Source organism: Mus caroli, unplaced genomic scaffold (genome assembly GCF_978045245.1).
Source record: "Mus caroli unplaced genomic scaffold, Mus_caroli_1 scaffold_1, whole genome shotgun sequence".
Classification (NCBI taxonomy): domain Eukaryota; kingdom Metazoa; phylum Chordata; class Mammalia; order Rodentia; family Muridae; genus Mus; species Mus caroli.
Window position 1 is genome coordinate 88,400,338 of NW_028227256.1, and position 24,189 is coordinate 88,424,526.

At 49.3% G+C, this 24,189-nt stretch overlaps 1 protein-coding gene across 9 annotated transcripts in view; it reads right to left on the bottom strand.

The window, feature by feature from the left end:
- Nucleotides 1-3,096: 3,096 nt before the first annotated feature.
- Nucleotides 3,097-24,189, bottom strand: part of Hdac4 (histone deacetylase 4) — a 242,546-nt gene continuing 221,453 nt past the window's right edge. For all 9 annotated transcript variants that reach the window (XM_029480595.2, XM_029480601.2, XM_029480630.2 and 6 more), the window contains 5 exons: nucleotides 21,707-21,825; nucleotides 20,203-20,336; nucleotides 8,912-8,996; nucleotides 7,954-8,095; nucleotides 3,097-7,684 (listed from right to left, as the gene is read on the bottom strand). In XM_029480595.2, coding sequence (XP_029336455.1) covers nucleotides 7,645-7,684; nucleotides 7,954-8,095; nucleotides 8,912-8,996; nucleotides 20,203-20,336; nucleotides 21,707-21,825 — 520 coding nt within the window. In that variant the 3' untranslated portion in view covers nucleotides 3,097-7,644. The remainder of the gene's footprint in view (nucleotides 7,685-7,953; nucleotides 8,096-8,911; nucleotides 8,997-20,202; nucleotides 20,337-21,706; nucleotides 21,826-24,189) is intronic.

Genomic DNA, 24,189 nt, shown 5'->3' on the forward strand with positions numbered 1-24,189 from the left:
CTTGTCCTTGCTTCTGGGAGCATCCTTTCATTCCTGTGTGAAGAATAACATCTGCTTCTTCTGGAAGTCCCATCAGGTCAGTGACATAGCTGGAGCTTCATGCATTGTCTGGTCATCACCTGAAATTTCAGGGCTGTGTTTCTGGCAAGTGAGAACCTGCTTAGCTCTGGGGTGGGACTGGTTCCCAGAGCTGTGCTTATGATGGTGTCGGCATCCTGGTGTCAGGTTGGTTAAGGATGGAGGCCACATTCAGGGTATGTACTGCAGGCTCACTGTCCTGGCCTTATGAGAGACTTCTCCACTCCTAACCTGTGTCCCAGCTGTGCACTGTTGCCTTTCTGGTGTCCCTGCCCTAGTGTCTCACAAGCTGTGATTTCCTTACTTCCTGAGCAGTCCCCTCATGCATCTCCTCAGCTGGGTCCTCTGTGGATACAGTGCCTCCCTGCTAGTCCCTGCTCTACCCTGCCACGCAGCTTCATGCCTACGATGGATGGCTAGTCTGTGTCACATTGATGTGCATTCCTAGTCAAGTTCTGCCCGTTTCTAGACTCCTGTGTCCAAGCACCTGCTACCATTTGTGGCTAGAGACTGGGTGGGCAGTGTAGCCCAGTGTGTCCAAGCCAGAACTGTCAGCCTCACAGGACACTCACTCCTCTCTCATACCGCATCTGAGTGCCATGCTGAATTCCACTCTACTCTCACCCCCTGCTCAGTCTGTCAGAAGATCAACCCAGAGTTTGGGCAGGTATCTCGACGGTTCATCCTCCTGGGCTCAACTATGCTTAGCTGCTACACAACATCCAGATGGAAGGAAGGGGTTCTATGTCCATAGGCAGCTCTCTAGTGTCTGTGGGTTCTGGGTCCCTTCTCTGGAAATTCCAGCCATACTAAGCTCATCTGGATGCTTTTAGGACCCTGACTCATGCCTCTGTACCTGTCCCGACCCAAATTCCTCAACATCCCCCTGTAGCCATGCCCACTGCCTGGATGGTCTTTCTTGCTAGCCACTTGCCCCTTGCCCTCCTTCTACCTGCCTCTGTCTCCATTGTGGAGTCAAGCCAGTTTCCCTCTCAGCATCCTGATGCAGTTACTGGCTTGGGGTGCTGGGTGTGCCTTCTACCTTCTGGATGATGGGCCTAGGCGGCAGGTCTATGGACAGGGTCCCAGCAGTACACAGCTACCCTTTAGGGCAGATGAAGACATAACCTAAGGAGCCCAGGGAGGGCCTCTCTTTCTAGGTTTGCATTCCCCAGGATTCTGGGGGGATGGCTTGAGGGTCCAGCATTCATGAGTAGCATGGTCTCAATTCATCTTCCTGTGGGTCAGGGCTTGGGGACTCGGGTGGGGGTGGGGGTGGGCAAATGGACGAGGCTCATTCTGGAAACCATCCCTGGGTGGTGCAGGAGTAATATTGGTCTCCCTTTCTGGGCGGTGGGTGGTGTGCGAGCAGCCTGTTCTTGCTGTGTGGTACTTACAGACCTCAGCTTGGCCTGACTCCAGTAGTCAGGTCTCTCACAGCATATCTCCTGTCCTGGTTTCAGGCCTCTCCTCTCACACAGGGGTGTGGCTGTGACGGAAACCCCTGGGATCAATCCCCCATCTGACCTGCTTGGGCCACATTGTGGAACCCTGCCATTTGGGGTAAATCCAACTCCTAGGCATCTCGTCTCAGCCTTGCTCTGTCCAGTGTTCCACTTCCAACTCCTACACAGTCGGACACAGTTGGACTCTTGTCCTAGCATCCACGGAGAGAAGACTCACACTCACCTACAACTGCTTCCCCGGCAGGGTGTGGCTGTCTTGGGTTCCAGGTAACCACTCACTTTGATGATTGGAATGAGTGTCCTCATCTAGAACCTTAGGGCAGCTCACGGTACCTGTCCCACAGTCTTATTGGCCATTTTGCATTCTTGTTGCAAAATTACCTATCTTTTGGTCATTGTGGTCGTATGTCTTAGCACTAGTGACAGCAACCCCACCTCCATCACCAGCCTTGGGTTTATTTCGCTCAGGCTACACATGATGAAGGGAACTGATTAGTCAGTCAAGGTTCTTTGGCCTCGCTGCTGCTCCTGCCTGGCCAGTCTAGGGGAGTGGCTACTTAGGGGCCAGGCTGTGAGGCAGTGAGAGTGAATGGGAGTGGGGGAGAAAGGGGCAGAAATATGCTCTTTCCATTATCTGGACTGCTGTCTTGAGTGATCTGAGGTTGTTAATAACGGGCAGGAGGTGGAGCCTTAGTAGAACACACGTTAGGAGCCAGCCCTCTCCTAAGTGGACAGTTTAGCAAGAGCTTTCAGCAGCCCTAACAGCTCTTGGAACAAATCTTCAGCTTTATGACTTCATGCTCCCCAGCGAGGCTTTGATGGGGCTTGGTCCTGACTGAGCGAGGTTTTACAGTAGACTGTTATGGTGAACAGTTCTGAACATTCTCCAAGTTCCTTCTTATCTAATTAGAGGTAAAGGCTTCTAAGAACTGATAGCTGGCATGCATTTGGCTCTTAATCAAAATGAAAAAAAAAAAAGTGAAGACCAGGAAATATCTGAAATTTATTAGGACTTGCTCTCAAGTCTACCAAGGGGATGCCGTCTCCCAGGTTGCTTTGCTGTAGGCACCATGAGAGTCAGGAAAGGTCTGCCAACCCAAGGAGTGTACGAGAGGGCACCCCTTTCAAGCTTTCAGAGAAGGCTGACGCACGGCCTTAGGAGACCTGAAGCCAGGGACATCCACGCCCTGCCTGTAACTTATAACAGCACAAACAGCTGGGACACGTAAACTACAGCTAAGAAATTACAGCTAAGTTTTCTATGACTGGCTGGTGTTTGTCTGATGGTAGACCATGCTCCTCTGGAAACCAAGGCCTCCAAGGACCCGTGGGAGTCGGGATTCATTGTTAGTGGTGGGAACTGGCAGCTTTCATATCTGCTCTGAGTGCTTAGCTGGGAAGAGTGAGAGGCTGCTGGAGTTCAATCCAAGTGACGGGGCCCAATGATTCCCAGGGCATGGGAGTCAGTGCCCAGTGTCCTGGGTGCGCTCGCGCACACACCCTCCCCCCCCCCCCCCACGCTGGGGGAAAGAACATAAGGAGGTAACAAAGATGGGAGGGCAATTAACGCAGTCTTTATTTACACCACGAGAGCGACAAGTGTGTGATGTGGTACAAACACTGGACCCGGGAGGTGGAAAGAGGTGACCGCCAGAGGACACCGCCGGTCAGTGAAACCCACCACACAAAACAAAAACAAGAATGAGAAAACCAAACATGACTCCCAACCCCGCCAAGAGGAGAAAGCGCCGCGGAGGGGAGGTCCAGACAATCAAAGAGAAAACAGGCTGTTACAGAGTGAAGGCGGTCATGGCTGTGGAGCACACACAGCTTCATGTCACAGCGCTCCGGTGGCGGCTTTGACCACACTTCTGTAGTGAGCTCTTGCTGAATGAGGTCAGCCTCCTGCACATATATGGAAACAGCATGTTTAACATTCTTACAGATCAGGAAATGGCATCTCCTCAGTGGAGTGCACAACCCTGAACAAGCCTGTCTGCATTCTTCTCTTCCATAGGAGACTCTGATCAACGTGAGGCCGGTGAGGCCACCAAGGCCGGGTGCAGAGCACGCCCGGATCCTTGAGAGGGAGAAATAGTTTCCTCCAGTGCCAAGTGTCGCTGAGACCTAGGGCTCACAAAGGCCTGGACTGCCCAATGCGGAAACCCAGCCCCTGCCCGTGTCTTCCTGAAGGAAGGAACCCATCAGCACAGTTGTGCTGAGACGGGGACTCACCAGAACCTCAGGTTCTCGACCAGAGGCTGGTGACAGCAGGCAGGGTGCACCTGGCCCTGTGTGGGGAGAGAAAAGGAGAAAACCAACAAAACAAAAGAAAATGCCCCCAGCCAGCTTGCCAGACAGGCAGTAGGGTGTGAACGTGGGGCTTGCACATGGATACAATCGACTCTCTATCGGTATGTCAAAGGTGCTAGGTAAACTTTCCTTAATGACAAGTGTGTAAGTAGTCCTTTTTTCTTACAATAAAAAGTACAGTTTCTTAAGAATAAGTTCAATAAGACTCAAACTCCCCCCTCTTCTCCTTCAAGGTTTTGTTTTGTTTTACAGAAAAAAAATTTCTGCATCTGCAAACATCATGAGAGGGGAAAGAAAGGCATTGTTTCTCCTTCCCCAAAGCTGCCGAGTTTGGCGTGCAAAATCTGTATACAATATAAAGACATGCCGGCGTACGTCCATGCAACCTCCAGGTGTAGGAAACTTAAAAAAATATATTTATATATTTATATCTATATATTTATATATGTATCAATGCCCATAAAATACATGGGCCCAAAGTCTACAAAAAGAAGGATGGAATGAGCACGTGGCTGTGACCAGTGAAGAAGGAATGTTCTGAGGAAAGAAACACGACCAAGTCTATCACCAGTGCTGTGGAGACCACTGCAGGATGGTCCTTCCTCTTGGGGACAGATTTGAAAGTAAAGAAAAACTGAAACACTTTGATAAAGCGGCCCTCAAGCCAGAGCCCTGGGATGTCCCAGTGGGTAGTGGCCTTGGAACAGCCGCCTGCTGGTGGAGCGTGGGCTCTCAGGGTGCAGGTGGAAGACCCAAGGTGAGTGGACACCGGCATCCTGAGGACACGGTGCTTTGGGCTTCCCTTAAAGGGATGTAAAGTGCTTGCTCCCAGCTCCCTTCCCAGCACCCACCAAGGCCTCTGCAAAGGAAGGGAGAAGGTGGAAGGTTCAAGGTCCAGGCAGGGGAGTGCTGTGGTCCTGCCCTGGAGGTCAAGGCTGACCTTCTGCCCTCTGCCCTGGGTGATGACTGTGGGGAAGGGCCACATGTGTCTTCAAAGGGAAGAAAAGGCTATATGGTAGGTAATGCTTTCAGCTCACAGGGAAGCTGGAGTGAGTTGGCTCCCTGGCCAGGCCCCTGCATCAAAGGGTGACTGAATAGGACCAAAGTGAGTCCCTCTCACAGTACCCTGGCCACTGAGTGGCCTGTTACCCATCACCTGAAAAAGTAAGATGAGGGGCACCTCCCACGAGTCGTGGCTGGCACAAGAGGGCAGGTGGCAGGGTTTGCAGAAAATGGGCCAAGGCGGCCAGAAGAGCAGCTAGCTGGCCTCTGTCGCCATGCAGTGACAAGCAAGGGAGAGGTTGCATGGGCTCCCTCAAGTCTGCTCCTTCTCCAAGGGCCAGAGCAGCCACAGGGAGGGCAAAGTCAGTCATGTCCTAAGACCTCTCTACCCTCTGTCTTAGCTCAGCACTCACAGCAGCCCAGCCATCAAAAGTCCAAGAATGTGTGCTCAGCCTGTCTGTCAAAAGCTTGACCCAGTTCCCATCTACCCTGTAAATGCCACCAAATTCAGAAACTTAGCTTGATGTCCCTTTTGAGTATCTCAACTTCCGCTCACCAGTCTGAACTCCACATACTTTGGAAAGAAATTGGCGGCTTTAAGTGCTAGAAAAGAAGTTAGCAGTTAAAAAGTCAGTTGTCGTAAGAAAAAAAAAAAGAGCAAAGACAAAGACTGCTGTCCCTCAGGACCCTGTGTATTCCTGCAGGACAAGGACAAAGGCCTTGGTTCAGCGGCCACAGGCTACAAACCTAGGGCTATAGCTCTAGCCAGAGTCCAGGTTATGAGGCCGCAATGGAAATTCCTGAACAGGTGCAGGGCCAGAGCCTCAAAGGTCTTTGGGAAACTCGAGCTGGGGTTCTATCCTGATGGAGTGGTTACAAGTCCACACTCGCTAATGCCGACCACCCTCACGGCTCACGAGGCCTGCCCGCCCTGTAATACTAGTGGTGTTGCAGGGCAGAAGCCCCTGGAAGTGCTGCTCCCGGGTGAGCTGGACAAGACCAGGGTGCCACGCAGATCTGCTGCCCAATCTCGAGAGGTCTGCTCTAAAAAACCAAGCATGTCAGCAGCGCTCCTGCTCAAAGCAGAGCCCTGCTTGCTGTACAAAAAGAAACAAAAATCAAACCATAAAAATAACCTTCAGAGCTAAAAAAAAATGTACAAGTAAGAATTTAGAAAGAAAAAGTTTCAGACATTACCACCTTCAGAAAACTGCTGAATGGTAAGGGAAAAATGTAAAATCCACAAAATAATGTTTTCTTCAGGATCTTTTTGTGAAAAATTCATACAAAAATCAACAGCAAGTTTATATCTTTTGCTATAAAAACTCATCAGGTACATATGTGCATGGAGGCTTGGCGAGGGCAGAGGTTCTGTTAGAAAATAATTAAAATTAAAGTACAAACTGGTAGGGAAGTTGCCCAGGGGTGAACATGCTGGCAATCTGGAAGCTGGCCAATCTGGAGCTCAAAAATCCTTGGGCTTCAATCCAGACCCCAGCCCTCAGCACCTCAGAGCTAACACACGTCTTTCACCTGCCAGGACCTCTGCGGTCTGGATTTATTATATATATTTATATATACTTTGTCTATAAATGCATTATAAATATTTTATCAAGATCTCATAAGAATCAAGTTTCTTAGCTTGGAATACAGTGGAATATATATTATACATATATATATTTATTTATACCTAAAATTTAAGCAATACTTCATGCTACCTGCTTTTAATGAAAAGCATTCCGATCGTAACACTGCAGTGTGCCTACGACATGCTTCACAACCGAATGGAGATGCTCAACTGCTAAGTGATGGATGAGGAAAGACGACTTTGGATCCGTTTAAAATGTGTTAGACTTTAAAACTGCTGGCGGCGTTCACTGCTTTTTGGAACTACCTCATCTTCCTTAAGTGGCGATCAAACCAAGCAAGGCTGGCTGTACTTCGGCCCTTGGGGACAGTGGCTGGTGCCCACTCTTGTAATGCCAGGCTCAGCCAGCCACAGGACACTGTCACACCAATTCTCAGTGGTGTTTTTTTTTTTTTTTTTCTTAAGGCATTGTTCCTCAGACTTCAGAAAACCCAGCCACAAAAAATTCCATCAGAGCAATAAAAAAAGGCACAAACTCGCATCTTCCGATGGCGTCAAGAAGCTCCAGCTGATTCCCAGACTCACATTTCTGTTCTGTCCAGTTTTTTTTTTCCTTTAAAGTTTCTTCCAACTCTGTCCCTCACTAAGCTGTGAACCCCCACAGCACCCCACTAAGGTTCACAAGGCAGGCCAGAGCCATAGAAAATGGTTTTTTCTTTAAAAAAAAAAAAGCTACAAGATGAGTTGAGTGGTTTACACGGAGACTGTGGGATTGTGGGTAAGAATCAAATGTTAAGCACCAGTTTTAATCAAGTTTGTTCTGTATTATTAGATCTTTGATTTTCATTTTCCTCATGTCAACTTGATTCAGCAACTCTGCCCAAGTTGCCACAAGCTTCTTCCTTCGCGGCTTCCCGGGGGGAGGGGGGACCCACCAGCGTGTGCTTGGCTTCCACATGTCTGTGTGCCCGTGTGTTGCGCGCTGTCCTGTGTTCCATGTGATCTGCCACACCTGGTGTTCTGTGTGCGTCTCCAGACCTGTGGTCCAGGGCGGCAGAAAGGCCTCCCGTTGCTGCTGCACGCCTGCTGTCCTTTTGTACTCAAGAGAGCACCAAGGCAGGACGCAGGAGTGATACGGGTAAGTTTCTTGGCTGAGCTTCAAGACAGACAAACAAAGGAGAGAACAGCAGCTTCGGGCTACAGTGGTGGTTCCTCCTCCATGGGCTCCTCCTCAGATCTGTAGAGGAGAAAGGGGGTCGGGCAGGGTGCACAGTGGGTGAGGGAGGCCCTGTGCAATCAGGTTCCCTTTCCCACAGAGTTGTCAAGATCCCTGCCCCACCAAAGTGCAAGCTCTTTCCTGATAGACAGTTTTGGTTTGTTGAGTCAGTGGGCATGCCACCATTTACCCTGTCCCTAAAGGGCAAGCCTGACACAAGGAAGACTCTGTCAGGTCCTCATGCACAGGTGTACTCAGCAGGCCTTTGGGACGGAATGGACAGGACTCACCTCTTCTCAGCAGGTTTGACGCCTACAGACAGCGAGGCCATGGCGGTGACTGTCTCGGCTTCTTCCTTCTCACACTTTTGCGCCTCAATCAGAGAGTGCCCCACCGTGGAGGACAGACGCTGCAGGCAGCGCCAGTACTTGCCTGGGGGAGAGGGGAACACTCAGCGACTCCCCACTTCTGCAGGTTAATGGGTCCTACGGAGACTCACTTGTGCCTGAAAAGTGCCTTTCTGAAGAGTGCTGGCTGGCACTGCCCTCACAGGCCCTTGTGGTGTAATTTCTGCATTACAGGTCACCTGAACACAGGGCTGTGAACTGTTGTGGGACCAGGCTGTCCACGTCTGTGGGACTCTTGCCTTGCTGTGGGTGATCAGAAATTCTGGGAGCAGACACATGGAGACTTGCTGGTACCTAGACTTAAGAGAGTTTCCTACCTGGAGCCTTATAGGGGCTGTGGATATATCACATCCAGGTTCAGCACTTGGAGCCCCGCTGAAGCAGCTTTCTAGAGTTAGGGGCATTAGTTGAAACAGTTTTGAAAGCAGAACTAAATGGCCCAGTAGGTACCTGGGTGAAGCCTTCAGGTGTGTATCATCTTTGTGAGCTTATGTACTAGGATAGCGTATCAGAGAGCCAGGCAAGGAGTAGCAGGTTTTACCTGAGGCAGGGCGATGTGTGGTGTCTGGCTGTGTGCCTGCTGCTTGGGATTTGTTGTCTGAATTGGGGATGAGTTCTACCCTGTGCTAGGTACCTCTGGCATGACATAGATTTTTTTCAGTCCAAGTAAGTTCTATGCAACTGAACCAAGTAGTTTGAGACCATTGGTGCCCAGATTCTTTTGAAGCCCTGTACAGTAGGACCTGGTTCAGGGAGTCTCTACTAGCTGATCACATGCCAGGGGAGGTGAGGCCTTCTGCTTCTGCCCTGGGTCCCCACGATGACTTGGCCAGCCACTTACTGTGGATGTCCATCACTTTTTCCATGGAGTGGACGGCATTGGCATTGGGTCTCTGATGTAGAACCTTTTCTGGCAGAGGCTCAAGCTGTAAGAGAGACACAGATCTATTATGATGGCAAATGACCAGTGTATAATCTATGTATATATTAAATGGTGTCTACTAGAGATATAGTCATTTGTCGGGAAGATGAAGTAACTCTACAAAGTCAGTATGACTTGGTCATTAAAAAAAAAAAAAAAGACTTGCTACAGGTATTCTCTCCTTAGGGTACACTGGAGCATATTAATGGGTCCCCAGGAGTAGGCTGCACCCAGGACGTCAGCTCGGCGTTATCTGTGTGTGCCACTGAGAGCGGAGGGAGGAAGCCGCTCTTGTACAACCCGGCCTGAATGCCCAGGGTCTCTGAAGCTGGCTTTTCTCACACATGCGGAGGAAGGAGGAAGTGAGTAGGCCGCTCACAGATGAAACTCCTAACAATAGGGCATAAAGTCCTAAGTAGCAGGGCCCAGGGCAGAATGAACATCAGCATAGCAGCTGTGCTGTGCAGTGGACAAGCTACAGACTAGGGAGAGCCAGAGCCAGTCCCAAAGGGTAAGTGACCTTACCTCACCTCTGGGTAGAAGCTGTAGAATAAAGTGACCCCGAGAGGTTGCCTGGCTTCAAACCTGCCTACACAGCTGCTGTGTTTAGCTGCTAGATTTTCCTGGCCAAAGCTACTGCAGCCCCCCTGTGTGACATCCATCCCCAACCGCACTGAACAGGAGTGCTGCCAATTACACCCCAGGAAGCATGACCTTCCAACCAAAGACATTTCTCAGCAAAGAGCCACCCAGAGGCTGGGGCAGGTGGAGCCAACATGGCACCCTCAAGCCATTCACCAACAAAAGAAATAATGACTGATGCCAGGGTGGGCAGGGAAACACCAGAGAAACTTGCAGCACTTGATGAAGCCACACGAGGACCTGCTTAAGGACAAGCCACAGGGTCACCTTGGAATAGTGTCTCATGGCCACAGGTAGCAGGCTGAGCAGTGAGCTAACACAGCGCCTGAAGTATAAACTGAGCATCAGCTCGTAACTAAGTAAGTGCGCACATGCAGACAGACACTTCTGATGGAACTGCTGATAACTCCAGAGGGCAGAGCATACTGCTCCTCTACTTGCACCTTGTGTAGGGAAGAGGCAGCTTCAAATGAAGGCTGGTGACTGAGGTGAACACTGTACTGTGTAGCCCCAAGGTACATTGTGCACAACGGCCACTAGCATCTCCCTCCCCCAGTCCATCATGAGCAGAATCTCACCCTTATTTTCCATATTGCTGTGATAGGAGGATTTGTCTGGCTCCGAGCTTGAGGGCTCAGAAAATCCTGGTGGGAAGTGCAATGGCAAGAGCGGCCTCACAGGCCCTCAGGCAGGAACACGGGTGTGAACACAACTGCCTGTATCCCTCAGGCCCTGCCCTCGGGCCCTATAGCCAAAAGGTTCCCCAACTCCCCCACCAGTACTCCAACACACACGCTTTATAAGAGGCATCCATGCTCACACTGGCCAACACTTCCTGAAGTCATCAGAATCATAAAAAGCAACTGGTAGGTGGGAAGTCTGTGACAGGCAGAGGGGACCAATGGGTGCAAAAGAACCAAGAACAGATGGTGGGTGGGGCAGAGCAAGGGCCCTGTGAAGCACTGGTGACATCCAGACATAGTTGGGAGTTCTATGGCTGTGACAAGGACTCATGAAGTGGGAAGGCTGGCTGGCAAGAAAAGGTTTCTGCGTGATGTGTAGGAGCTGTCACTGTCACTGATGCCATCTCCCCAAACAAAGTCCATTCAGATTAGCACAGACTGCAATTATACCCATTTAATGTGCTTTCTTCAGTGATGGACCTGACCTGTAGACAGGAGCCATACAGAGCTTCAGACCTGTGTGTAACAGCACTGTGTAACTACTGGGACATAAGGAAGAAAGCTGGGAAGCCCAATCCCTGATGCTGCAGCCAAAGGGACAAGGTGGAGCAGAAGCCACAGTGATCAGGAGGGAGGCCAGGAAAACGCCTTCAATGAGCACTCAAGGAGGGAACAACCATTGACTCTCCACAGCCGGGAAGACCCAGGCCAGGCAGTGAAGAGCCTCACAGGGACAGCAAAACCAGAAATCTATAGGTATTCGAAACCAATCACAGACTAGCAAAGGCAGACTCAGGATTCTGACAGCAGCTAGGAAAGAAGGTCATCTTCACAGCAAGGGAAGCGGAAGGCAGTGGGTTGATATTCCTATGTGCCAAAAGGAGACCTGGCTACCTGGAATCATATGCCCAGAGAAATTGTCACTACCAACAAGATGGAACAAAGGTATCTTCTGTAGCAACGTGGGATGTGGCCTGCATGGGCCCTTTTCCTAGAGAAAACCCACAGGATATTCTTGAGACCCGGTAAGAATGTCCTGCAGAAGGCAGGAAATGGGGGAAGAGTCCGAGTGGCATGTGGCTCAGACCCAACGTGGATGACACATGACAACACAAAAATGTCCAGTTAGTGAAATTAAGTAACTGAGGGAAAGGCATGTAGCCTGGGCGGGATTGGGACTAGGCTGCCAGTTTGTCAGAGAAACATGCAGATCCTAGTTAAGTTAGAATTTCTGAAGAACAACATTTTCTTAAATATACAGAGGTGTGCTCATTCTGTAGACTTCAGAGAGGCCATTGTGGTCCAGGTCTTGGCTCACTCAGGATAATGACACCTCCTGATCCTGCTGAGGATGCTGGCCCATTGTGAGGGTGCTTGCTACACATCTTTCAACTGGGCATTGGGAACACAGGGAACTTTCATATTAAGAGAGAACAAGGAAGGGACCTTGGGAGCTACAGGACAAGCCAGATAGAATGAGTCTGGGTAAGTGATTGAAGAGCTGGAAGTGACCAAGGTCCCATCTACAGCAGATGGCTGGTGTAGAAACAGAACCCAGCTTTGGGCTATTTAACTAGGATGCATATAAAATCCAGGAGGGCAGTCAGAAGCCAACAACAAAACCAAGAATCGCTGGGCACAGCTGGCCAAGAGAATGCCAGGTGGCATCTTAAGTGCTTGGCATAGGGATTTGGGGGCAGACTGGCTGGATGTAAAGAAGGCTGCACTGCCACAACAGAGCTTCGGTTCACCTAAAGAACGGGACGAATGATACTCTATTTCTAGTCAACAGTCTTAAGGTGGGTAGTACTGAGAAGAGACACAAAGAAACATCCATCCTGATGGGAAATACCAGCAGGCATTTTTGAGACACAGCAGATAAATCAAGGCGGGAAGCAGGAGTGACTAAGAGATTGGCAAGCTTACTTGGTGGATATGTGTGATTCCAAAAACATGGAATGTCTGTGCTGACTGACCACAGCAGCAGTCCATCCAGGCACCTCCCACCAACCATACCTCCTTTTCATATGACAACAGTCCGTTAGGTAACAGAGACCATGAATGTTCGTTCATGTGTATGTACACACACACACACCCCGAGAAGGTGACTCAGTGGACAGTGTGTGTTGTGTAAGCATGAGTGAGGACTTGAGTTTAAGTTTATGCCTCACCAGGGACCCAAGGCCTTTTGAAGATGGGAAACAAAGGAAGATATGGGGTCATGGTTGCAGTGCAGATGTAGAGTGTGCACGCCATCACTTAAGACAATACCCAGAACAGACATATAATTACTTTGGGGCAAGGTGTGTATAATAGCGCGTGCTCACAAAGTTCACCAGGCTATAGAGGTTTCTTCCAGAACCCTGGCCCCTCAGCTCTCTTGGGGCCTCCCTTGTGTCATACTTTCCTTAAGTTAACTTAAGTTTGATAGGCACATCCGGGGCACCCTAGGTAACATGCTGCTGTGTACAGCATGTTCACCATGCTCACAGCTTGTATGGTACCCAAAGCCCCCAGCAAAACTCTCCATCTTTATTTAGAGTGATGCTAGCACTGCTTCTAGTGTCTACGACCTGCCTCCTGCAGGCACTGTTTTTGCCTGTGCAGTGCAGTGGCTGAGCAGACCACCCAGGGCTCCAGGGCCCTCTCCCAGCAGGAGTCCACAAAGCATGGACACAGGAGATGGGGAGGTGGCTATGTCTGTTCTCTGCCTGTGCCAGCTGCTCAGAAATCTTCCTCAGCTGCATTTTCTTTCCCTTTTTGAGAAAATATTGCCCCATGAAAGCTGACATGAAAACTGGAAGGGGTGAGTATGATGGCAGCAGTGAGATGCTCTGTGTCGCCAAGAGAAAGGACACAGGACAGAGAGGACTCGCCCTCAGCGATGAAGCTTCTATGTGTTCACTTCAGACCAGAGGAAGGATCAAATGGCAGCATGTGGACACTTGGGATCTTACGGTGAGTTGCACTCCAGGCATGGGGTCAATCTGTGTGTACAACTGTGTTTAAAGGTCTGTCTAGTGTCACGTGTAAAATACTAATGCATGACTGCTCTAGTCCAGTGATGGGAAGGTGGGAACAGGGAAGGAACTCCACACATAGGAAATACCAGCCCTTTCCTAACCGAGTACTGTTCTTCTGACTGCCACAGTGCTTCTCAACTGTGGGTTTCTATGGTACCTCAGGTCTAAGGTGCTTCAGTCACATCTGCCCGTCACCCACACTCTTCCCCTCCACCCCACCAGAGGCCCCTTCCTCTCCCTAATGGTTTCCCTTCCCTGGTCACATCCTGCTCTTATTGTTTCCAGATTTCACAGGTACAGCAATGTGTGATGGCTGCCCTTCCACTCCATGCTTGTATATGTCTGTTTATACCAGTGCCATATTGTTCTCACACCTGCGCTGGGTAAGGACAGAACACAAAAGGAAACGCTGCAGACAAGTCTCCTTGATGAACAAATAACTGGGAAAGAAGTACAAACTGAGTTCAACAGCACACTAAAAAGATCATATGTAATGACCAAGTTAGAGTCACTCGGGCCACCAAGGATGGCTCAGTGTAAGTTAAGTGATGGTGTAATAATGTAGGACAGAAACAAAACCACGGGAAAGCAGGTGATCGCTTCAAGAGATGCAGAGAAAGGCTGGCAAAATTCAACATCACATCCTAGCAGAGGTGAGGAGAAAGCTTAGACAGTTGGTAACAACATCAGTACAACGAGCCTACTCGGGACAGACCCACATGCTGTCCACCACTATACATTCAGATCAGGGCAAGAGGACAAGAGAAAGAAATAGAGAAGACACAAACAGCGAAGGAATAATTCAAATTACTCCTGTCCCTACAACATGTCTATCTTTTTTTTTTCTGATTTTTAAAATAGTTTATTTAATTATTCCCTTTACAACTCAGTATCAGCCCTTCCTCTCCTCCCAGTACCCTTTACACAGGTCTTCCCTTATCCCCCGCCCCCTTCCCCTTCTCTCTCTGGGTGTCCACCCCTCTTCTACTCCCCATTTTAAGAATTTTAAAAACTCTACCAAAAAGTTCTTAGATCTGATAAACACTATCAGCAAGATACAAAAGTCAACATAAAAATCAGTACTTTAAAGTATACATTAACAAATCTGCCGAGGAAATAATTTTATTTATAAGCCTGTTCAAAACTGAAAATAAAATAAACTTAATATGTGAGATACCTTTATAGCTGAAGTCATACAACACTGAAGCAAAAAAACTCAGAAATGGAAAGACTGTCCACATTCGTGGATTAGGAGATTTAGCAATGTGAAAATGGTTATATTGCTGAAAGCTACTTACAGATTCTATTCCTATCTAAATAGGAATAGAATGCAATTCCTATCTAAATTCTGATGACATTCACTACCCAGTCTGGAAATTCAGCTGGAAACACACAGGCACAGAGTAGTCAAAGCAATCCTCAACAGAAAATAATACTGGAGGCACCATGATGCTCGCCCCCATATAGTACCACAGAGACACAGGAGCAAAAGCAGTGTGTGGTTACTCCTGGATTTAATGCTATTTATTGAGCAATGTAGAAAGTGCCAATTACTGCTCTGGAAACCTGGAATCTATCAGTGAAGAAGACATTGCCCCAACAATATATAATCCAGGAAGACAACATGCGGCAATCACAAAGCGAGTGCCGCAGACAGTGGGGGATACAAAGAACTATGAGGAACTATAGAGAGGCGCAGGCTGTGCTGCAGTGGGCCTCCTGTTCAAGAGGGCTGAATGACACATCCCCGGGTTTCAAAGGCCTGATGAAAGCTACATGGAGCTGCTTCTGCAGGGTACCCTGCACTGGCACTGCCACAACACACTTGGCCATCCACTCCCTGCAGAGTACAGCCTTGCCAATGGCTGACTTGAAATGAGGCTCACAGGATGATGTCTGTTTCTAGTGTGGGCCTACCTAGCTGTGTTTTCTATGCTGGAATTCAGGAAGAGATTCTTAAGGGCACCCAAGGCCAATCAGAACTGCTCAAATGTGACTTGCTTCTCATGGCTGGCAGTAGATGAGTCTTCTTTTTACCTTTGAAGTCCTCCATAAGCAGATGCTATTCTCTGCTCTCTCCTGTCAAAGCAAAACTCCTGGGAAGAACCACTTACATCCCTTCTGGATCCTTAGAAGGATCCTTCTTATCCTTCTAAGGAGGGAAGGCATATCCATTCTTTCCAGGAATCCTGACTCAGGCCTCTCTGCCACACCCTATTGGTCAAACACTAGCAACAGGTTTGCAGCCAGCTCCTCTTCTGGGCTCTAGTTGCACACTTATGTTTCCAATTGAGTTTTATCTGATATAACTGTGTCCAAAGAGCCCAGGGTTTCCTTTGTCCTTTCTCCCTGCTCTGGATCTACACCTAACCCATAGGAAATGGCCCTGCTCTGCCTTTGGAATTCCCAGTGACTCAACATCATGGAGGCTGCTGTAACACTACCTGGTCCAAGCTCTGCCCTGATTGTGAGGGTCACCAGGTTGTCACCCTGAGGGCAGACTAATCCACCAGTCTGCTGCCAGGCTTGTAATTAGCAGAGGCCTTTGTCAGGTATATGAGCAAACCCTTTGTCAGGTGGTAGAATTAGAATCATAGCAGGGATTTCCCACTCTTTTTGTCACAGAGTCACAGTGTCAGTGGTTTAGCAGTGTGGACTCACTTCAGAGGCTGTAACAATCTAGGGCTCTTGCCCTGACCCAGTTTCAGGGAGTTGAGCCTGTGCTTTCAGAATGTCACCCACTTTGCTGGGGCATTTGGGCCCAGGAAGGAGGTCATAAACTTCCATCTTAAACAGATTCTAGCAATGAGGGGTCACTAGATCCTTCTGTCCTCCAGAACTTTCTCTGGTTGGCCCAGGCTGTCAATCCCTATAATAGCACATGTTCAGGCCAATGAGCTCTTGGCAAGGCTATGGCCACAGGGCTAGCTGGTTTAGGTCTGAAATTTTTCTCATATTCCCACCCCCTCCAACTCAGACCCTGCCTTTCTCTTGCTTCCAAGGAAGACAGATCTTCTTGGCAACTGGTGTCTGACTCCATGCCCAGGAACCCAAACTGCCTCCCGAGCTCTCCCTCTCATCACTATCCGGCCACCTGCCTGCACTTTCATCTTCCACACCTCCACACCAAGGCTTTAGCTCCCTCCTCTGGCAGAGGATCTCTTCCACCGAGTCTTTGCCTGGCCCTCTTCCAGGCCCAGAAGCTCTGTCTAGTTCTCTGCTGGTTCCCCAGACCTGCTCCTATGAATTGCTCCCTTCTCTTGACAAGCTGCTCACTGCCCAAGTAAGTCAGCCAGAGCACGGCAAGCATTGGGCAGCATGGCAAACAAGAAGGCCTCGCCCTTCTCCCCGCTTCCCTCTGCTGTGCTAAAACACCCTTAGATTACATCCCTAAAGCTAGCCTCCAAGGTTACTTGGTCACTTCCTCCGCCAGAGGCTGACTACCAAGGCCCAGCTACCAAAGTGTTCAAGTCCAGCAATTAAAAGCTCCCTTTTGACCACCCCAATTAACACGTCCAATCAAGTTGAAGCACCTCATTTTAACTTGGGCTTTTCCATTTTACCTTACAAACTGCCTTTTTCCAGTGGGAAAGCTGCAGGTGTAGTGTCTCCATGTGGCAATAGCAACACAGGCCCTACCTGCCTGGCAAAGAAGACAGCTCAATCTCATGTGGTAGACACACAGAGCTCAGTTACTCTACTCCTGCCAGCCCTGCAAGGGTGTATGTAGTTGCTGTCTTACTCTCGCTTGTGACACTTGTGTGGGTGGCTCATGCACGTCACTGGAGACTTCTGAATAATTTACTGTTCTGTAGAGCTTGGCTGGAGATGGGTACATTCAGTAAGCATCTCTAAGTATCTGCTTTGAGTCATCACCATCTTCCCCTAAGACATGCAGTTTTATTTGTAGGTTCCTGGGGTTAGGGGTTGAGGTTGCAGGGAGTCCAGGACCTGCTTCAACAGCACTTTTTCCTGGTGTGTGTGTATCCTAGAGTCTCATTCTCAATACCTCCTCATGAAGAAGCATTTGAGTGAGACTCCCTTCCTTTCCATTGGCCATTAGCAGAAAACATGGCTAGCTCAGTAGTGCTAGCTTCCTGCTGATCTGATTCTGAACCTGAACTGAGGCTCTGTGCTCAGTCCTCTAAGTGATCTTAGCCTCCTGTTCTGCTCCTCTGGGTATTACTCTATTGTCTTGTTGGTTAAAGTACCCAAGTACCAAGGTACCTGCCTAATATGGTCAGGGCTGTACTTCCAGCTGGTCTCTCTTCTGAGCATCACATCAAACTTCCTTCAACACGTGGTCACAGTTCTGGCTGTCTCTTCTCGCCTTCTTCAGTGTGAAACAATCAGCTATAGGCTGAGCTCCCTGCCTTCCCTGAAGCTCAGGAATTCAGATGGATCCTTCATGCATGCCTCTTCCCCATTTCCTTCTCTGCTGCATCCTAGCTTTTTTGGGCTCAGCCTCTCCATGTTGTTTTCCTTGCTGTCTCCTAGTACCCTGCCTTTGGCATGTCCTGTCCTTTCACACTATCTAGCCCCTTCTCCTCTCTTGGGATATACATGGGATGACACCAAGATGTGCAAGAGTCTTCCATTGAGCCACTGACACCTGCCCAGAGCCCATGTCTCTGAACTCCAGTTCCTAGCTTCCCACAATAGGGTCAGGATCTGCAGTATGCTGTAGGGAACCTAGGCCAGGCTGCCATCCCTAGGCTTCCTGGAGCATTGAGCACAGTTGCTAGCTGCCACTGTGTCAGGGCTCTGAGCCTACCCATGAGCATCTGGCTTCCTCAATACCTTTACACCAGGAGTCACACAGTAGGAAAGTATCCTGTGTGGTCCCTTTCATCTTTCCCATAAGGGAAAATGCCTAAAGGTAAATGTTGTAGAGACCTATGTATAAATGCAAATCTTGGAAAATAATGCCAATTAGTCTGGTGGCCTTTTCACATTTAGGATTTCAGGGAAGTCAGTAGGAGCAAGTTTTGCTGGCTAGGCAGGGCTGGGAACACATATGGCTGACTGCTGTCTCTGACCTGCCTCCTTAAGTACCTGCTCTCTATTTGAGTTTAGATGGTTTTCTCTCATGACAGCTACAATGGAGGGCAGGGAGGCTTGGCAACCATGAGACCGGGGAGTGGGGGGTGGGGGGTGGGGGGTGAGGCTCAGTGCTTGGTTGATGTACTCAGGGCCTGATGGAAAGACTTGGCTAAAGTGTACACCTACTTTCTCTGATGAAGGAACACCCCACCGATGGCATGGGTCAGAGCCGTAGCAAGGCATAACTAGCAGGGTTTCTCTTGTAATGGTGTCCACAGAGGGCTGGGGGAGGAATATGCATTTGGTTCCAGAAGCTTAAAAGCTGTACATAGTGAGGCAGCAGTTTCACTCTCCTCTCCTACCCTGTGCTTTCTAGAGTGAATTTGCAGAGCACACCACACAGAACATGCACTTAACTTTGAGTCTGGTATTGTGTGCAATTCTGACAAGAACCTTCAAGAGCAATCCTGATCTCTGTGTCACATGGGCCAACCCTGGGCTGGCAGGTGTTGGCAAACCTGGTCAGAGAGGGTCTTCATTAAGAGCCATCTAGTCCCTGGCCTACATGGTGGGGACAGCAGTTTCATAAGCCCTGAAGAGCAGGTGCAGCAGGTGCCGCAGATCGCAGAGCTGCTGACCCACTTGCTACTCTAATCCTGAAGCTGAGGGGCTCCTATGTGACAGAGGCTCCAGGACTGAGCTCCTTGCTCCTGGGTCTCTCCTTCCTAGCACCTAAACAGCACCCATAGGGGACCAATGTGAGCAAGACCTATGAAGCAAGAATCACGTACATAAATTAGGTAACACATATACAAACCAGCCAGAGAGGCCTAGACTAGTAGTTCTCAATCTATGGGTCGTGACCCTTCTGGGGGCGGGAGGGGCTGAATGGCCCTTTCACAGGGGCCACCTATGACCATCGGAAAACAGATTTACATTATGATTCATAACAGTAGCAAAGTTCAGTTATGAAGTAGCAATGAATAACTTCATGGTGAGGGGGGAGGTCACCATAATCTGAGGAACTGCATAAAAGAGTTCCTTTAATACGACATTAGGAAGGCTGAGAACCATTGGCCTAGACAGATTCAGATTTGGGAATTCTTCAATGAAGATTATATGTCAGTTTTACCACACGCATTAGGGGCTCCCAGGGTTATGTGACATCACCTTTATTCTAACCTGAAGCTCATTCTAACTGGGTCTCTGTTGTGTGCAGCTATAAACACAAGGAGCTAGGAATGTCAACAAGGGGTCTTCATCAACATAGCAGGAGGGAACTCACATGGTGCTCACTGTACTTTAGCCCTCAAAAGCTTTATGTGACTGACCCACTGAAGACTACTGTGCAGGCCAATGTCCCCGACTCTGCCTGGCAGTACTAGTGGGGCAGTGTAGAACCCGAATCTAAGCATTATTCCTGAATCACAAGATAAATGATAGCTGAGTAAAGAGGTCCCAGCCCAGCCCTAAGCTGAAAGCTCATCTTGTGCATACTGACTCCACCCAAGCCTGCAGACAAGCTCCCAGAGACACCTGACCACACTGGAGAGCTGAGGAGTAGCATGAGGCCTGGCCAGCATGTTATCCTCAACACGAGTGAAACAGGAAGGGAGAACGTGCTGCAGCGAGTGCCTCTGTGTCCTGGCCCCGCTCTGTGTCCCTTCTGCTCATCTCTTAGCCAAGGTCAGACATCCTACATGGGCTGGGATACAGCTTCCCCCTCAGGTGGGAGGTGGCTGGCCTCTGCCGTCTGAGCTCTGTGCAGTGGCCTGGTGCCTGTGGTGAGGCACTCTGCAGGGCCAGGACTGCTCCATACCTCGTTTCCCAGCAGAGCAGACACGCAGGCTTCAGAAGCATCACAGATGGCTGTCAGGTCATGGCCTCCCTCAAGGGCCAGCACAAGCCGGCCACCAGCTAAGCCCATCAGCTGCTTTGTCAAGTACCCGAAACCTGCAAAGGCAGAGGGACACGTTGAGTGGAGCGTGCCAGATACTCCCCTCAACCCCCCTAATAAACACAGGAGCTGGGTATCATCTTCAGTAACTGAGGCTAGCTTAACATGGTTATTAGTTTGGCTTGTGGATTGTATCTTCATCTGACTGACTGAATTTTGGTTTCAGTGCTGTATCTTCCCCATCTAAGGCTTTGCACTCCCTGCCTTCCTGGGCATCTGATATGCTGTGTACATACATATGTGAGTGGACGGCAGCATGCCCATGTCAATGCTGTGTGTGGCCACGGAGCTTTCCCACATCCATGTCTGGGCATCTGCTTCCATCTAGGGTCACACAGTCTTCCCTGTTTTCAGTCAACACCCAGCACATCACTTGCTGGTCATGGGGTTGCTATGCATAGCCAGATAGGCTGATGCAGGTTAGGCACTAGGAAAGCCCTAGTAACCAGCCCACTCACCAGACCAGATTCAGGTCCAATGTCTCTGATGGAAACATTGATACTGGCTTTGGGGTTACAGAGACTGTGGTACATGAGTACTCTCTGCCCTTGTAGGACCCATTGCAGGAACAATGATAGCAGGAGAGAGGCACTGACATCCATCCCAAAGGCCACCTCTAGTCTCATTATTCCTTTGCTGGGTCCACATCTACCACGGTAAAGTGGAGAGACTGACTGTTCTCTGTGATTAGATGCACTGATGGGCAGAGAGGAGAGGATGCCAGGACCTTGACTGAAGAAGGCATTTGTGCATGGTTTCAGGACCCTAGGCTTCCTGTTGCTTCTGCTCAGCATGGCTGGGTGACACAGTTAGGCCTCCGTGTGACCCAAGGTGCTACAGATAGACAGGTGACAGTCAGCCAGGTCACTGTGTGACTCAAAGTGCTACAGCCCAGAGGCTTTCCTTATCTTCTCCATGTGCTGCAGCAGAGCAGAAGCAAAGGCCAGAGGCAGTGCCAGTAAGTTCTTCCATGAGAAGAGCAGCAACTATATGACACAAGGCCTCTTAGTTGATTCCTTCTCCAGCTTTATAAAGATTAGAGGGCCTTCTCCATCAGAGAACAAAACTCAGCACCAAGCACATGCCAGCTAGGTGGTACTGGGGCCCTATCCTCTGACAGCTGGAGAAGAGCTCATGCCCACAGTACAGCTGACAGAACTGGTGCATGACCTTGTGAATTTGATGTCCTTTTGAGTCTCTGTCCTAAGGTTAGAACTTGTGACTTTCAACTCTCAGCCTCCTGCTGCTCAGGGCTTGCTGATGCTGTCCATACATTCTGCAGGTGAGATCCCTCCTATTGGCTCACAGACAACACAAACAATGTGAGGAAACATGACAGTGGGACAGGTGAACTCTGGTGACTTACATTTGGCAGAGAGATTGTACCCTCCAAGAGGTGTGGGGTGGCCCTCTACAGCATCGAAGCCCGATGACACCAGTACCACATCTGGGGCAAACTCATTTGCGATAGGCATGACCACCGTTCTACGAAGGACAAGAGAAGGCATCATTGGATCAGCGAAGAACATGGGATGCAGACGACTATAGCTGTCAAGTACATTGTTCTTTGAGGTTTGGGGCACCTGCTGTCCAATCCCTCATTGGTTAGTGGGCCAAGATCTTGTGGCTTCAGTGGAATTGGAAAGAAGCAATGCAAATACCTCCCCCTGAACCACACAAGAACATGCTTTGCAGGGCTGTCATCTAAGGCACACTGAGATGATTCTTACTGATGTCAATGTGACAGAATCTAGAATCATCTTGGAGACAATCCACTGGCATACCCATGGATTATCAAGATTAAACTAGCTACTGGGCTAAGGAATGCTAAATGAGGCTGACACCATCCCACAGGTTGGGAGCCCTGGACTGCCAAGCAAGCTGACACCTGCATGCTTCTCCGCTTCCTGACTGTAAATGCAACATGACTTTTTGGCCATGACACCCTGTAAGCCAAAATACACCCTTCCTTCCTTAAGCTGCTTTGTCCCAAGAATGTAGGAAGTAAGCAGGATCTACACAATGCCGAGAAGACACAAGCCCTGGCTAGCTTTCTGCAGCCTTGCTGGGGTGCAGTCCATACAGGCTTCCCACCTACCTTAAAGAGATCTGTGCCAATAGTCAATGGCCATCTATGTATGTGTAAAAGTGAATTAAAGAGAAAAGGTGACTCCTAGAATGGCAAAAGGGGAAACTGATATCACATTTAGGAGAACTGTGTAAACATGGGCACCACTGAGATGTTCAATGGTCAAGCCATCTAGCTCTCAACATGAAACCATTAACCATGGCCAAGCCGTGGTGCAGGGCCACAAACAGTCCGGCCTCAGAGACTGCTTCATTAGATGAGGAATGGCCAACACCAACATTCAGTGTCATTTTAGGGGCCAGCAGGGACCCTGAGAGGGAGATATTTGTGGTCTCATAGTTCTAGCAGGAGTGTTTTGTGTTCCTGGAGCAGATGAGGAAGGTGGTTGTGTTGTCTGGTCATGTGACTGAACAGGTAGTGCCGTGAGGTGGCTGACGTACTTGGCATCTTTCTGAACTACCTGTTTGTGAAGCTACCTCACCTAAGCTGTCCCACCCAGAGGACAACTGTGTCTCATATCCTTTCTAGCATATGTGGTGGGCCTTTATAATCTGTGCATGCAGGAGCACCACAGGAGGGGAAGACAGATGCACTATGGTTCCTCCTACTACCATGCACTCAACTGCCAAAACAATCAACCCCACTTTCTCTTTCAACCTCTCCTACCTATCAAAATTAGCAAAGTTCCAACTTTAGCCAAAAGACACTCAATTCAACAGGACCAACTTAGGAATAATTCTAGGTCACACCTTGGCTGCCAGTTCCTCAGACTTCAGGGTGGTAGAATACATTCTGTCTATATCAGAGCTCCCAGAGACAGCTTAGATGGAGAAAGGCAGAGTAAAGTGGTGTGGTATGGCCTTACATGCTACTTCAGTTGCCTTGGCTCTGGTCAGTATGCAGAGGTCTCCTAAACAATATACATATTCAACTCCAGATAACTGGAACCTACACAGGTATTCCAGACCAAAGTGGGACAATTGTGGATTTGGCTTCTGCTGCTCTGGAGGTGTACACAGTCTAGTGTCTCCTGAAATTGTTTGTTTTAGGCTAAAGGGATGTTCTAAAAGCCAGCCTGCACCTTGGGGGCCCTGTGGACCACTGTTAGAGTGCAGGACACATCCAGCTAACCACAGATGAGGGCCAACAGACTTGCAAAAGTCTGGGCAGGTAATCTTTTAGTCTTGGGTGAGACAGGCTACAGGTGCCCTGAGGTGTTTAAGCAGCAACCACAGATGATGAGGGAAGATGCAAACTGGTGGATTCCACACAGGGGCTGTGGCTGCAGATCTCAGCCCTGGACTCATCTGCATGACATGTCATGCTCTTCAGTGAAGGACCTTGGGCCTTAGACTACATAGCTGTCAGTGTGCTCTGCTGCAACAGAGGCACATAAGACTGTCACTTCATTGGTACAAAGCATTTAAGTGAGCATTTACCCAGTGCATACACTGGAATTTGTCTAGAAACATGGCACAATGGTCAGGAGCACGTTCATGTTGTAGTCAGTCACAGGGTAGAGAATGCCATAGGATCCTTCAGCTTCTACGTGACTGACATCATTGCATGGTGTGGACTTGTCTCCCCAGGGCAAGGTCTGCAGGCCTCTCTGAGTCTTGGGTCTTCCTTGGTGTGAGATGCTGAATTGACAAGATGTCTGAACAGTGGTTGTCATACCATTATACCAAGGAGACAGCATCTTAATTAACTACTCAGTGAAGACATTGTCACAGAATTCCTGTCTTCAAAATAATAAAACC